This window comes from Stenella coeruleoalba (assembly GCF_951394435.1).
Source record: "Stenella coeruleoalba genome assembly, chromosome: 15".
Taxonomy (NCBI): domain Eukaryota; kingdom Metazoa; phylum Chordata; class Mammalia; order Artiodactyla; family Delphinidae; genus Stenella; species Stenella coeruleoalba.
In genome coordinates, this window is record NC_137161.1 from 67,184,279 (window position 1) to 67,197,595 (window position 13,317).

The window sequence follows — 13,317 nt, forward strand, 5'->3', positions numbered from 1 at the left end:
CCGGGCTCCTTAGGGAGCTGCCTACGTGGGGAGGGCCCGGGGTGGTGTGTCCCTGGGAGGGATAGAGAGGGGGGGCCAAGGGGCTGGCCGGGTCCCCGGGCGGGGCGCGGGCTCGGGGGACCCGCGCGGCTGACGTCAGGCGACTCCTTAAATAGAGCCGGCAGCGCGCTCGGCCCCGCATTTCTCGAGGAGCCGGAACGCGGCCGGCGGCCAGCGCCACCGTCCGGCCCGCCCGCCCGCACCGCCGCGCCGCCGCCGAGCGTTCGGGGCGCCGCGGCGCGAGGATCCGGGATGGGGCTTCGGGCGCTGGGCGCGCTTCTAACCCGGCGCACGTGAGAGCCGAGGAGCGCCGGGCGCCGCCCCGCTGCCCGGAGCCCCAGAGCCCAGGACGCGGGGATGTCGGAGGCGCCGCCGCCCGTTCCCCGAGGAGACGCCGCCTCCGGGATCCCCGGGCATGGTGCGCGCCCGGGCCGGCAGCTCCCAGAGAAGACGGCGCCCCCTATGCCCGACCCCCGTGGCCCGGGCCGCGCGGCTCGAGCCCTCTAGGCGGCCGCAGGGCCCCAGCCGCTCCGCCGCCGGCGCCCCCTCGGAAACCATGACCCCCGGAGCGGGCCCATGGAGCCATGGCCTATAGGGTCCTGGGCCGTGCGGGGCCACCTCAGCCGCGGAGGGCGCGCAGGCTGCTCTTCGCCTTCACGCTCTCGCTCTCCTGCACTTACCTGTGTTACAGCCTCCTGTGCTGCTGCGACGACCTCGGCCAGAGCCGCCTCCTCGGCGCGCCTCGCTGCCTCCGCGGCCCCAGCGCGGGCGGCCAGAAACTTCTCCAGAAGTCCCGGCCCTGCGATCTGCCGGGCCCGACGCCCAGCGAGCCCAGCGCTCCCAGCGCGCCCGCCGCTGCCGCGCCCGCCCTTCGCCTCTCCGGTTCCAACCACTCCGGCTCGCCAAAGCTGGGTACCAAGCGGCTGCCCCAAGCCCTCATTGTGGGCGTGAAGAAGGGGGGCACCCGCGCCGTGCTGGAGTTTATCCGCGTGCACCCGGATGTGCGGGCCTTGGGCACCGAGCCCCACTTCTTCGACAGGAACTACGGCCGCGGGCTGGACTGGTACAGGTAAGGAGGGGAGCCCCACTCAGCGTGCCCCGGCTCCAATCGGCTCCGTCCTCTGAGCCATCTCCTGCGCTTTCGCTTCCCCTTAACCCGGCTCGCTGAGTGGGCTCCGGCTGACATGTGAGGGGGTGGGGGAACTCTAGCAGAAGGATTTATCCAGAACTTCCCAGTGATTGTGCAGACGGGCCCCGGTTTCTTGAACGGCGAAGGACAGTTGGCTCTGGAATCGCCGGAAGGGAAGGGAGATCTCTGGCCTGACCTCGGGGCAAGTTGGAGGGCTGGCTCCGTGTCCAGCGTCTGGGGTAAAGCCGAGTGCCCAGGGAAGGGTCAGCCGGGACAGGTGCTGCCTGAACACAGCCCTGTCCTGAGTCTCGCCAGATCTTTCCTGGCATTTGACGGACCCAGAGAAGGGAAAGTCCGAAGAGGGCCCCCTCGCGGCAGGGCTCTGCGCTTGGGCGAGGTCCCCGGAGTTCAGGCCGAAGGACAGGGCATCCCCTGAGGTGTGGGCATGACAAAGGTCCCTTCCGCAGTCTCAGTCTGAGCCCCAGGTATTTGCTGCTGTATCTGGCCTGAGACTCCCAGTCACTCTGACCCTGAATTAGTGTTTTTGAATAGTGGAAAGGACCCTGGATGTGAGTCTTGGCTCTGCACTTAGCTTGAGCAAATTCCTAAAATTCATTGAGCCTTGATTTTCTGGTCCATCACAAGGATCAGGAAAAGTCCCTGCCCTGTGTGCCTCTCAAGGCCTTTCTAAGCGCTCTAAAAGTGTCAAAGAGACACTTCGCACTGGGCGACGCTTCTAAACCAGCAGCCAGGGTGTGGAATTTGGAATACTTGTAGGCGCCTCACATGAAGGCTGGCTAGGGTCATAGGGGCAACCAGTCATAGGCAGACTCCCACTGCACTGCCAGGGATGACAGTCACCCAAGCTGGTGGTGTCTGGGAATAGCCTGAAACTTCTGGAAGGTAGTTGCCTCCACTGTTCAATGCCCATTTCCCTCCCAAGCCCTGTATGGTGCTGAAGTGTAGGACTGGCCCATGTGTGGGCTGAGCAGGGCATCCCTGGGGGTGGTGTAATGTATGTGGTCCCCATAAAACCTGGGTCACAAATTTCTCACCATTTGCCTGACCCCTTGAAGACTTGCTAGAAATGTCTGCCTAGTAATGGAACTGGGGAGGGGTAACATGGTAGCTGACACAGTAGCTGAGGCTATTCTTTAAAAATTTTATTGAAGTAAACCCTCTAGGGAGTAGAAAGTCATAAGCATATTGGATAAAGGACAACTTCATTAGAAGGAGGACCCCACTGGGCTCATAATAAGGACCCTGGATTTGTAAGAATCGGGGCAACAGGGCCAACGTATCCCCTTTGCCAGGGAGCCCTGGCCTGCAGTGGTCATGGCTTATGGGACCAGGGGTGGGACATGCCCCTTCCTCAGGAAGCAGACACACAGTCCATCTCCAGTGGAGTGCAGCAAGGGCACAGCTGGTCTGGGGGTGGCCCCAGCACCTTTATGCTGGCTCTATGGAATAGGGAGGGTGGCACAGAATGGCAGGTCTGGTGCTTTCCAAGCTGTGACCCCCCCAGGCATCCCATCTGGGTGTACGAAGTATTTGAGGACAGCGTCTGAGCCAGACCGTGGGGTGAGAGAGGCAAACACATCTAACAGCAGAGCACGATGTGGGTCAGCCCTGGCCATACTCTAATACACGGCAGGGTTTCCTCGATGGAAAATCTAAAGATCATTATGAACCCCTTCGCCAAAGGGGTGCCTTTTAAGTGCAAAATAGCAAAATTGTGAGCATTGGCTTTTACGGCCCTCCACTAAACACCTATTCCCCGCACCCAGCCCCTGCACTCCCTCATCTGTGCTCTGCCACCAAACACCATACCTCAGGCTTCCTTCTCGGAGCCTGTGTCATTCAGGGATGGCTGCTTTTTATTTTTAACCTTGGCATGTGTGATTCTAAGCCAGCTTAGCTGTGAACCTTAGAGATGGGAGCCGTGCCTTTTTTTTTTTTTTTTTTTTATATAGCACATTTGGATTCTGCTAAAATTCTCAACTGAGTCTTGGTAGGTTTTATTTAACATCAAGCATGCTGACAGCTCCACTTCTCTCTCTACTACCCCCCACTTCCCAGGGTCTGTCTTACCGTCCCTTTCTCCCTTTATATTTCCGAAAGAACATTTGGCCTGTAGGTCTGGTAGTAACAGCCCCATCCCCGTCACTTCCCCAGGAAGGCTAGGAGCCTCTAGCATCAGGAGGGGCTGTGTGATCTGTGCTTATTTGGGTTGCAAATCCACACCCCCGGAGCCCAGGGTTTCGGGTGTGGATGGTCATTTCTGCCTAAGGTAATACTGCCCCATTTGGATGCTGTTTCCAGAACATTTCTCTGTATGTGTTTTACTCTTTATTATCACTCAAGTAATATGCATTAGTTGCAGAAGTGATGGGGATAGATGGTTTTCTTTAAAACCCATGCTCTCACTTTATTCCTGAATTCCATGACTTAGGACGGCAGGTGGTAAGATGCTTCTCTCTCTGCCTGTTGCCCTTATCATTTCACAGATGTGAAAACTGCAACCCAAAAAGAGAGCATCTGGAATGAGACCCAAAGCAAGCTGATGAAATTTAGGCCCAAAAGTCATTGGCATGCACTGTCCCACCAAGATTTACACATACACGCTGTGTGTGTGTGTGTGTGTGTGTGTGTGTGTGAGCTCATGCATGTGTGCATTTCCAGCCAAGTACTCTAACCAGTGTTCTACACAGCTTGCCACCATAAAGCCAGTGTCCACTGGGTAGACATGGCCAAAGAGCCCTTGCACCTATTGTAGGGGACTGTGTTTTCCAAAGGTAGAGTTGCAGAGTTGCAGGCAGTGGATCTCATTATGATCTGCCCACCTTGAAGCCCCTGGGTATAACCTCCCAGGTCTGGAGGCCCCAGTCAGGTAGACAATGGAAAAATCAAAAGGAGAGACTTCTTTCTGTGAGTAAGTGGAGATAAACCAGGAGGGGACAAACGGTGCCTGAAGGCAAAATGAAACATCCAGAGAGGCACCATTGGCCAGAGACCAGGAGACAGAATCTGTACCTTCCTTACCCCCAGCCTGAATCCTCTCTTGGAACTAGCCCAGTTCAGGCCACCCTAGGAAGGCCCATCACTGAAGCTTACCTCACCTCTGTACCTGGCTAGCTTCCACTCTCCCAACTTGCTCCACACACAGAAGGGTCCTGGCCTTAAGTTCTACTTTCAGCAGCTGGGTGTGCAGGGTGGGGTCGGCTAGCTGCTTGCACAGGGAGGCAGGGTGAGACCATGCTACCAAGGGACCCAGGATAGGACCTGCTGTCAGAAGGCAGGAGATAGTCCCCTATGCTGGGTAATTGGAAACAGAGTCCTGGCTTCCTCGTCATAGGATGGCGCCTGTGGTAACTATCACAGAAGGTTGTTTTGAAGAATGAATGAAACCCTGTATATGAAAGTGCCCTGGAAAATTCCCTGGTGTATAAAGATAAGACAGTAATGTTATCACTGTTACCACTATTACTACTACTACTTCACTAACACTCCTTCTACCACCATCAGTACTATTAGTATTAAAACTATCAGTTTCTTTCCCCACTGCTGTTACTACATGGGGCTGAGGAATTAATTAATTGCTGGAAAAGTAGTTTCATGAACGCCTGGGACGGGTCCTGGCCTTAAGTTCTGCTTTCAGCTCTGCTTTGATTGTCCTTTTTCCCCTCCCTCCCTTTCTTCTCTCCTTCCTCCTGCATTGGTAAAAAGTCACTTCTCATTTCTGGGTGTCAGTTTGCTCACCTTTAAAATGAGAATGATATCTGACAATGTATGTGAAAATGCTTCTCCCAATCTAAGGTTATATTCGGGATGCGTCAAAGGTTGAGTATGAGACAGAGTATTCAGGGCCTTCATCTTTCATAAAGAGACATAAGTTGTGCATTGTCCAGTAGTTTTTAAAGTCTTAGGGGAACCTGAATTTTGTGTAAAGTGTCCTCCGTTTTGCTAGTTTTCAGCGACTGGGGTTGGGGGGTGCCAGTGTGAAGGCGAAGTGAATCTTCTCTAAATGCACTGAAATGCCAACAAGAGCAAGTTAATATGTGATAATTGACTCTGTGCTCTGGTGTCAAAATTGTGATAGATGAGCCTGTTCTGTAAATTTTAGACTCCACAAGTCTGGTTATTTATTTGTTCAGTGGCAGTGGTGTTCTGCGGATGGCGTAAGGCAAAGAAGACATAGCATTTGCCCTAGAGGCAATAGTCTAAGTGAGAAAGAGAATTAAAAGCACAGAATAAGGTCTATCACCCTATCCAGCTCATTTCAATCAAGAAATCAAATTTCAAGAACAAAGCCAAACTCTAGAAAGGCAAACTTTAAGAAGAAATAAAACCAAAGGCAGGAGGCAGGGGAAGTAATGAATGTGGAAGGCTTTACCACCTTTAACAAACTGATGGACACATGGCACAGATGGACCCATGCTTGCCGTGTGCACAGATGTGTGTGCACGCACAGCTCACACGTGGGCACCCGCACGCACAATTCCAGTGTCTGTGCAGACACGTCTTCATAAGGAGTTTTCCTGCTTCTGTCCAGGAGGATGTCACACAGGCTGATTAAATGGATCCGCTGAGTCCATAAATCCTCTGTCCGCCTTGTAGGTCTCTGTCAGCCTCGCAGCAGCTGGAGATATAGTAGTTAGTTCCAGCGCATGTACAGTTCTTGTCAGGCACCGAGGAACATTCAGGATGGGCAAGAAGGACTGTCATCGCTCAAGGAGGCTTTTTGAAGCCTGGCTTGGCTTCCCCCTAGAGCTGGGTGGGACAGTGGAAGAGCTTGGAATGAAGACTGGGCTTTCCCCATGGCCTTTGGTATGTGGCTATCTAGGGGGGAAAGACCCGGACCAGCCCCAGTGCTATTCAACCGGCACACATTGTTACATCTGTTTTGGATGTTAAACTATTACATAGATTCTAAGAAGCACATTTTCTCTTTCACCTTTTAATATCTCTGAAATTAGGATGTGTCTAATGATTGATGGGGTCTTAAGTCCTTGAGATACGATGTTTCCATATTGGATGGAAACTCTCTCCCCCAGAGATGCCCTCTGCTCTGGAAACTCACTGGACCTTACAAAGGGCCAGCAACTAGGTGGCAAATGCCCGGCTCAGCAGGGAGCCCCTAAGACCCTGCTTGTCTCTGCAGCCAGCAGGGGTCTCTTCTGATTGGTGAAGGAGCTGTACCCATTTTAGATTTTTGATTGTTACCCATGCCATTTCCTATCCTGAAATGAGGGGAAGTGTGGGTTGACAGCCACCACGAGACAACAAGGTGCTCTGGAGGTCATGTTCTTCACGGGCTGCTGTTCTGCCCAGATATTTGGAGTCATATCCCAAGAGTCCCTAACAGGTTCAGGGCATGCTTGATGCCCAACAGGTGCTGTTACCCGCAGGGCTTGCTTCTGTTCCATGCATCTGGCGTGCAGGACTGTAGAATAGTTTTCTTCTCGTTGGTTAGACCTCCACGCATCATTCCTGAATGATTGAGAGACCGAGTGGGCGGGGCGAGGGCGGAAGCACACAGCTTCGAATTCAGATCGCCTGAAATGAGTGCCCTTGGAGGGCACGCCCTCGGCAGCGGGTCTGGGGCGGGTAGGTAAGCTCGCTGGCTGTGAGTCAGGCTGGAGGGCGTTTGCAAGGTCACGCAGTCTACCTAAACCTGTGGGACTCTCTCTCCCCTCCAGAACTAACCCCAGGGCGGGTTAGTCCATTTATTTGTCAAACGCCTACCATTTGCCGGAATCAGTGCCGAGCTGCTGTAGACCGGCTCTGCTGCCACTGTGTTCTCCTAGTGGGCTGCGCGGATGGGCTGTAGTCCATGGGCAGCTGGATGAGGTGGGTGAAAGCCACAGTGATGGAAATAACTTAGCATTTCAGAGGTAATTGCTGCCTGTCGAGCTCCACAGCTGGGCTGTTGGTCCGATGCTTCTCTCACGGGGCTTCCTCAGAGGATAACGGCATAGAGAGAGAGGGGGGCAAGGGGTTACTACTGAGCGTGTGCTTCCAAGGAACTTGGGCCAGATGGACTGGTTGGGTTACCTGGGGCTTGAGCACCACATGATTTCCCGGACACAAGTCCACTGGGCGTGGCTTCCCAAGCTCAGAAGTCAGCGGCGTTCATTGTGATTCCATCTCAGTGCTTGTGGCCGCCGGCTCCCATGAGTGAGAAACCCAGGGTGTCTGCTCTGGGTGGAGGCCCAAGGACCTCTCCCTGCTGTTCTCAGAGAGGCAGCATCACGCCCACATCTTCGGAGGGTAGCATTTTCCAGGCTTCAGTCATTTTTGTACCGCCTCATATTTGCCAAAACCTGGCATGACCTCTACTATTATTTTCTTAATAATTTGTATGTTTATGTTAACATTTTAAAATTATATTTTTTATAAAGAACTGGGTTGATTTTTCTGCAGTGTGTACATTTTAGAATAGATAATATGTTCCCATAGTGCAGACTTCAAAAGTGACAAAGGATATTCAATGAAAACCATTCTGCTCCTTCCCACTCTGTCTCCACCACGCAGTTCCTCTTCCCAGCAGTCACGGGATCCGTTTTTGTGTATCCTTCTAGAGATGTGCTGTGCCTTTGTAAACCTAACACCCGTTATGCAAATGTAGTCAAAACACATATTTTTAGGGCTTCCCTGGTGGCGCAGTGGTTGAGAGTCCGCCTGTCGATGCAGGGGACGTGGGTTCGTGCCCCGGTCCGGGAAGATCCCACATGCCGTGGAGCGGCTAGGCCCGTGAGCCATGGCCGCTGAGCCTGTGCTCCGCAACGGAGAGGCCGCAGCAGTGAGAGGCCTGCGTACCGCAAAAAAAAAACAAAAACAAAAACATATTTTTAGAAAACAACTTTATTTGAAAACCACCTTAAATGGAAAACCAGCATCACTTGCCATAATTAGAAAGTAATTGTAAAAATAAGTAGATTGAAAACAAACAGTGCTATTGAATTTTTGCTACTGAAAGTGGCTAGAATGTTCCAAGCCTGTAGCCTGCTCTATCTTTGTTTAAAAGAGGACGTCAGGGGATACTAAGAAGAGCAGTTAAAGAAATACTAATATCAATGTGAAACATTTCTCCTTAATGTAATCAGAAGGAATGAAAGTGAAGTGGAAAAGATAATAAATTTTCTCACCAGTAGATCTAATGTAGTGTCTAAAATTACTGAGATGAGCTATGCGACAACATCATAGGAAACACTACTAGTCTGCAGAAAATCCAGTGTAAGTAAATCCAGTGATGTGTCTAGCGTTCAGATTCCTTTGATGTGTTAATGATTGGAAGAGACAAGCCAAAGGAAAACTCAGCACAAGTATGAGCATTCAGAAAGTATTGGTGCTTGCAATATTTACAAAGTAGTCTAGCCTTCAGAAGAACAGGATTGCCTGAATAAAGGGTATAGCAGGTATTAAAAGAAAAAAAAATCCCACAAGTTTACTGTTGGTTTCATCACCGCTTTTGCTGGTGGAAAATCAGCGGTCTCCCCCTTGGATATCGTATCTCCATAGGTCGTTACATACCTGCAGGCATCAGTGTTACAAAAGTCAGAAGTAAAGTTGTTTCCACTAGGGACTTGGCAACTTATGTGAAAGGGGCTCAGAGCTTTTTTCTGTTTTTTGTTTTTAAAATTTTGAGGCTCATCTGAGAGAGGATGTCTTTTTGAAATCTCAGGATGCAAAGTCCTTTTTTTTTCCCCACTGCGATGCATGATGTGAGGCTTAAACATAACGGCAGGGCAGGGTGTCACTCTTGCTTTCTCAGACAGTTTGATCTCACTGTATAAAGAGGGGAAGACAATGTCATATCTTTGTAAATAGTTTTTAACTGCATAAAAGGAGCTCCGATGGGAAAAAATTGTCCTTGGGACTTACCAAATGTTGTCAACAGAACCCATTTAGAGGGTGTCTGTGATAGCAGGGCTCCCCAAGCTTGCCTTCAGATGGGTAAGTAGTCATCAACCCTGATGAGGTGGTGGCTTCCTGCTCACTCATGGCCCCTGGGTCTTGGTGCTCACTGCAGGTAATGGAATCCCAGACCCACCCTAGGCCTGGTGGAAAAAAGAGCTGGCATTCAAGCAGTGCCTCAGGGAACACCGGAAAGAGGGAAGGAAGGCAGCCCTGAGTTCATGGATGAGATGAACTCAACATAGAGATCAGAAGACCGTTTCAGCACAGTGATTAAAAGCTCGGGCTCTTGAATCAGAATGAACGAGTTGGAATCCTGGTTCTACCACAGTGTCAGTCCACCAACAAGTACCCCAGTTCTATCTGCACATGGGGACCAACCCTCTTGCCTACATGTAGGACTGAACGAGTGATATCATGTAAAAGTGCTCAGAAAATTTCTAGCATGTGGAAGGTGTCCAACAAGTGTTGGCTGTCATTATCGGTCATTGATTTTCTCGTCATTCCTTTACTGAGCTAAGTGCTAAGAACCTGAAGGTGAATAAGACACAGGTCCTGCTCCTGGGTTCCTCCCAGTTTGATGGGTTATGAAATGTTCATGGGAAGTTTTTACGCAAGTCAGAGCTGATGATAGGAACCATAACAGAGATGCAAGCAGAGCTATTGTAGCATGGCGGGGAGACAAAATCCGATTGGGGGCATTTGGGAAGGCTTTCTGGAGGAGATAGTATGTTATTTGGGTCTCAATGGGCAGATGGGATTTTTGCAGGAGGCGGGTGAAAGGGGTGGCCCTAGAGGGATGCTGTTTCTGAATACATTCATTGCACAATTTCACTTCTGATTACAGTCAAATCAAAAAATAAAGCTTTTTCAAATCACTTTAGTTCTGCATGCATTTATTGACTACCTACTGTATACCAGGCACTGTGTTAAGTCCTAGAAAAATTAAGATACAAAAGGACTCTCCTTTAAAGAATTGAAGGGGCAGACAAATCCAATAACAAGATTCGCTGAGAGAGAAAATACTCCTGGCATATGGGGTCACAGGAGGGGCCCCCACTCAGGGTGGGTCAGAGAGACTTTCCAGGGAGCTGATGCCTAAGCTTTAGGACATTTGCAGTGGCTGTTTCCTCCGCCTGAATCACTCTTCCCCCAGAGCATCCCTAGATCTGGCTGCTTCTCATCGTGCAGGTTCCAGCTCACATGTCACCTTGAAGACACTTTCCTTAGCTACCCAGTCTAAGCTGACTCACCTTCCTCATTACCCTCTATCTCTTGTCTCCCCCTTGGTTTATTTACTTTTTACTTCTTATTGCAATTTGAAATGATCTTGTTCATTTTTCTTTTTACTCACCGCCTCCCCCACCAGACCGAAAACTCCGGGACAGGAGGGATGTTGTCTGTCTTGTGCATGGTTGTGTCCCCTGAGCTCAGAGTGGTGCCTGGCACACAGTAGGTGCTCAATAAATAGTCGTTGAGTGACTATGCTTAGGTGTACAGGATGACTAGGAATTGGTGAGTCTGTCCCAAGGCTACAGGCTGGCCCCAGCCTTTCATTAGGCTTTTCACACGTGGGTCTCGGGAGGCTGGGCGAGAGAGTGCAGGGTGCGGTGCTGGTGACTCAGCCACCACTTCAACAGGTATTTAGTGAGCATCTGCTCCATGCCAGGTACTGTTATAGTCCCCGGGGAGAGAGCAGTTAAAAAAAAAAGCAGACAAAAATCCCTGCTCCTGTGGTGCTTACTTTCTATGGGGTGGGAAGGAGATGGTCAATAAAGAATAAGTAAATTATATCTATGTCCGATGGTGACAGGTGCTGTGGGAAAGCATAGGGAAGGAGGATGGAGAGAGCTCGGTGGGCAGGGAGGGGGCACCGCGATTCTAGACGGGGTGTTTTCGGGAAGGCCTTACAGAGAAGGTGATGTTGGAGTAAAGACCTGAAGGAGGTGAAGGAGCAAAGCATGTGTGATCTGAGCGAAGAGCACTGTAGGCAGAGGGAAAAGAAATGCAGAGGCTCTGAGGACAGCAGGGTCTCTGGTGTGACTGAGGGAAATCTAGGGGCAAAATGGCTGGAGTGGCCACAGCAAGGAGGTGAGTTATGGGAAGTCAATTCAGAGAGGTGGCCAGGCCCCCATTCAGATCCATGAAGGGCATTGCAAGAATTTTTTTTTATGATTTATTACTTTTTAAAAAAGTCTATGCTGTGTCATGTACCAGTGAAAACTGAGAGATCCAAAATGTTCCCCTCTCACTTCTAGAGTTGAAGAAACTGGTCTTCTCAGAGACTCAAAGATTTGACCAAAGCCATCCGGCTGGGAAGCAGCAGAACTGGGACTTTTGTTTGTTTCAAACAAAATGAAGACCCGTAGTATAGACACATAAAGCACGATTTTCAATCCTGCATTCTCTGCCTAATATTCCATCGTTAAGATGTTCCCACACCATTAAATATTTCCAAACCTTGATTTCAGTGTCTGGGTCTCATTCTATCATGTGGTCCTGTGGAGCGCTTACCCATTCCCCTCTTCTTGGACATTTAGTTGCTGATCCCCAATTTTTTTTTTTCTATTTAAGTAACTCTCCATTGCCTAGATCTCTAATTCTTTCTTTAGCATAGAGTCCTAGAAGTGAAATTACTAGGTTACAGTGAAGAACTTTTTTAAAGGCTCGAGATACATACTGCCAAAATGGTCTCCAAAACACTGCAAGCATTTTGGCTTCTCCTCTGAGCGAGTGGGGAGATATATTGGATGGTTTGGAGCTAAGCAGTCATATGATCTGACTTATATTTTAAAAGGATCTCTTGGGCTGCTTGACAGAAGCAGGGAAACTGATTAGGAGGCTTTTGCAGTGGTAACGGTGGAGGTGTGAGAGGTGGGCAGGTGCTGGGTACCTTCTGAAGGTACAGTTGCAGGTTGTGCGGATGGATTCATAGGGACCAGGTACGAGAGGGGAGTCAGGGAAGATGCTGGTGTGATGATGACATCTCTTAAAGGCTTGCTGTCTTTCAGACCCTTCCAAGTGACAGCGGGCTGGGGTCTGAACCTAACATACTTCCCAACACAGCCCCTGGCTTGACGGGCCAAGCATCTACCTGTAGGTATCCTTGAACTAGCCAAAGAAAGGAATGTCACGTTCTACTGTAGCTTGGAGGCAGCAGGGTCCCCCCCAAATTGGTGAGAGATGGCAGAGTCCCTCTTTCTGGAGGTCTTTGAGGCCCTTTTTATAAATGCAGTGTTCTTAGGTAACCTCTTGAGATTTTTGAAGATTGAATTAGCTTTGCTCCAACCCAGAAAAGGCACGTGTCACTCAGTGTGTGTATCACCCAGCTTCTCATTCTTGTCCCAGCCTCATAAACGTGCCTGGCAAGGGAGCTGCCTTGATGGCGTGCTAGATTTAGGGGGCTGACGTGTGGTTTCTTTCAAACAGAATCGAACACCATGATGCCTTCCCCCAAGGTAATCGGGATCTGAATCTCCCCACCTTCGCCAGAGCTGCTGGAGCATGAGGAAATGTCCTCTGCCTCGACAGCCTCTTTGCAGTGCATTTCTGCTTTGATGGTTTTAATGAAGGTATGAAATCATCCGACAGCTTTCATTTTGCTCAAGTGAGATGGCTTAAAGTGGAGGTAGCATTTCCCAGGATCGAGCCCCATTTTTAGAAGTGGCTGGTTAAACTCTCTACAGTTTATGGCCACTTCTGGCTGAAACAGTGTGGGATCTGAATTATTAATTCTGTGAGAAATGAGTTAAGTCACTGCAAAGCTCTGTGGTGGCAAAATCCCTACTACTTTGAGGCCTCTTTCTCCTATTTTCTCTAGCACGAACATCTCCGTTAACCAAGAAATTCTTGGGCAACTTGGCCAAATCTCTGTCTGACCGTCATTTTGTCAGGAGGGAAAGGATTTGACTTAATTCGATTGTTCTTTCCTACCAAGGATGACAAGGAGGAGATAGGCACAAAGACTCTGAGAGGTACTTATTTCAAAGCTATTTTTTATAGGTACTCAAACTTGGACATGATTCAAATGTCAACTGTGCAAGCAAGGTCATCTCTAAAACATGAACCTCTGAGCACCTCTACCCAGTCCAGGTGGCTGGTGCCCAGGGAAGTGTGTAGAAGGATGGAGAGCTCTGAGCTGCTCTGATGATGGCACTGGGAGCTGGGGGTGGTGACCCAGCTGCAGAGAGCTCCCATCCCCTGGAGAAGCAGTTTGGAGCAGTGATGGCATC

The 13,317-nt window shown here is 50.3% G+C and overlaps 1 protein-coding gene across 1 annotated transcript in view; it reads left to right on the forward strand.

The window, feature by feature from the left end:
* Positions 1-623: 623 nt before the first annotated feature.
* Positions 624-13,317, forward strand: part of HS3ST2 (heparan sulfate-glucosamine 3-sulfotransferase 2) — a gene marked incomplete at both ends in the record, with an annotated part of 91,269 nt that continues 78,575 nt past the window's right edge. Inside the window, one exon of the mRNA XM_079945068.1 lies at positions 624-1,108. Coding sequence (XP_079801194.1) covers positions 624-1,108 — 485 coding nt within the window. The remainder of the gene's footprint in view (positions 1,109-13,317) is intronic.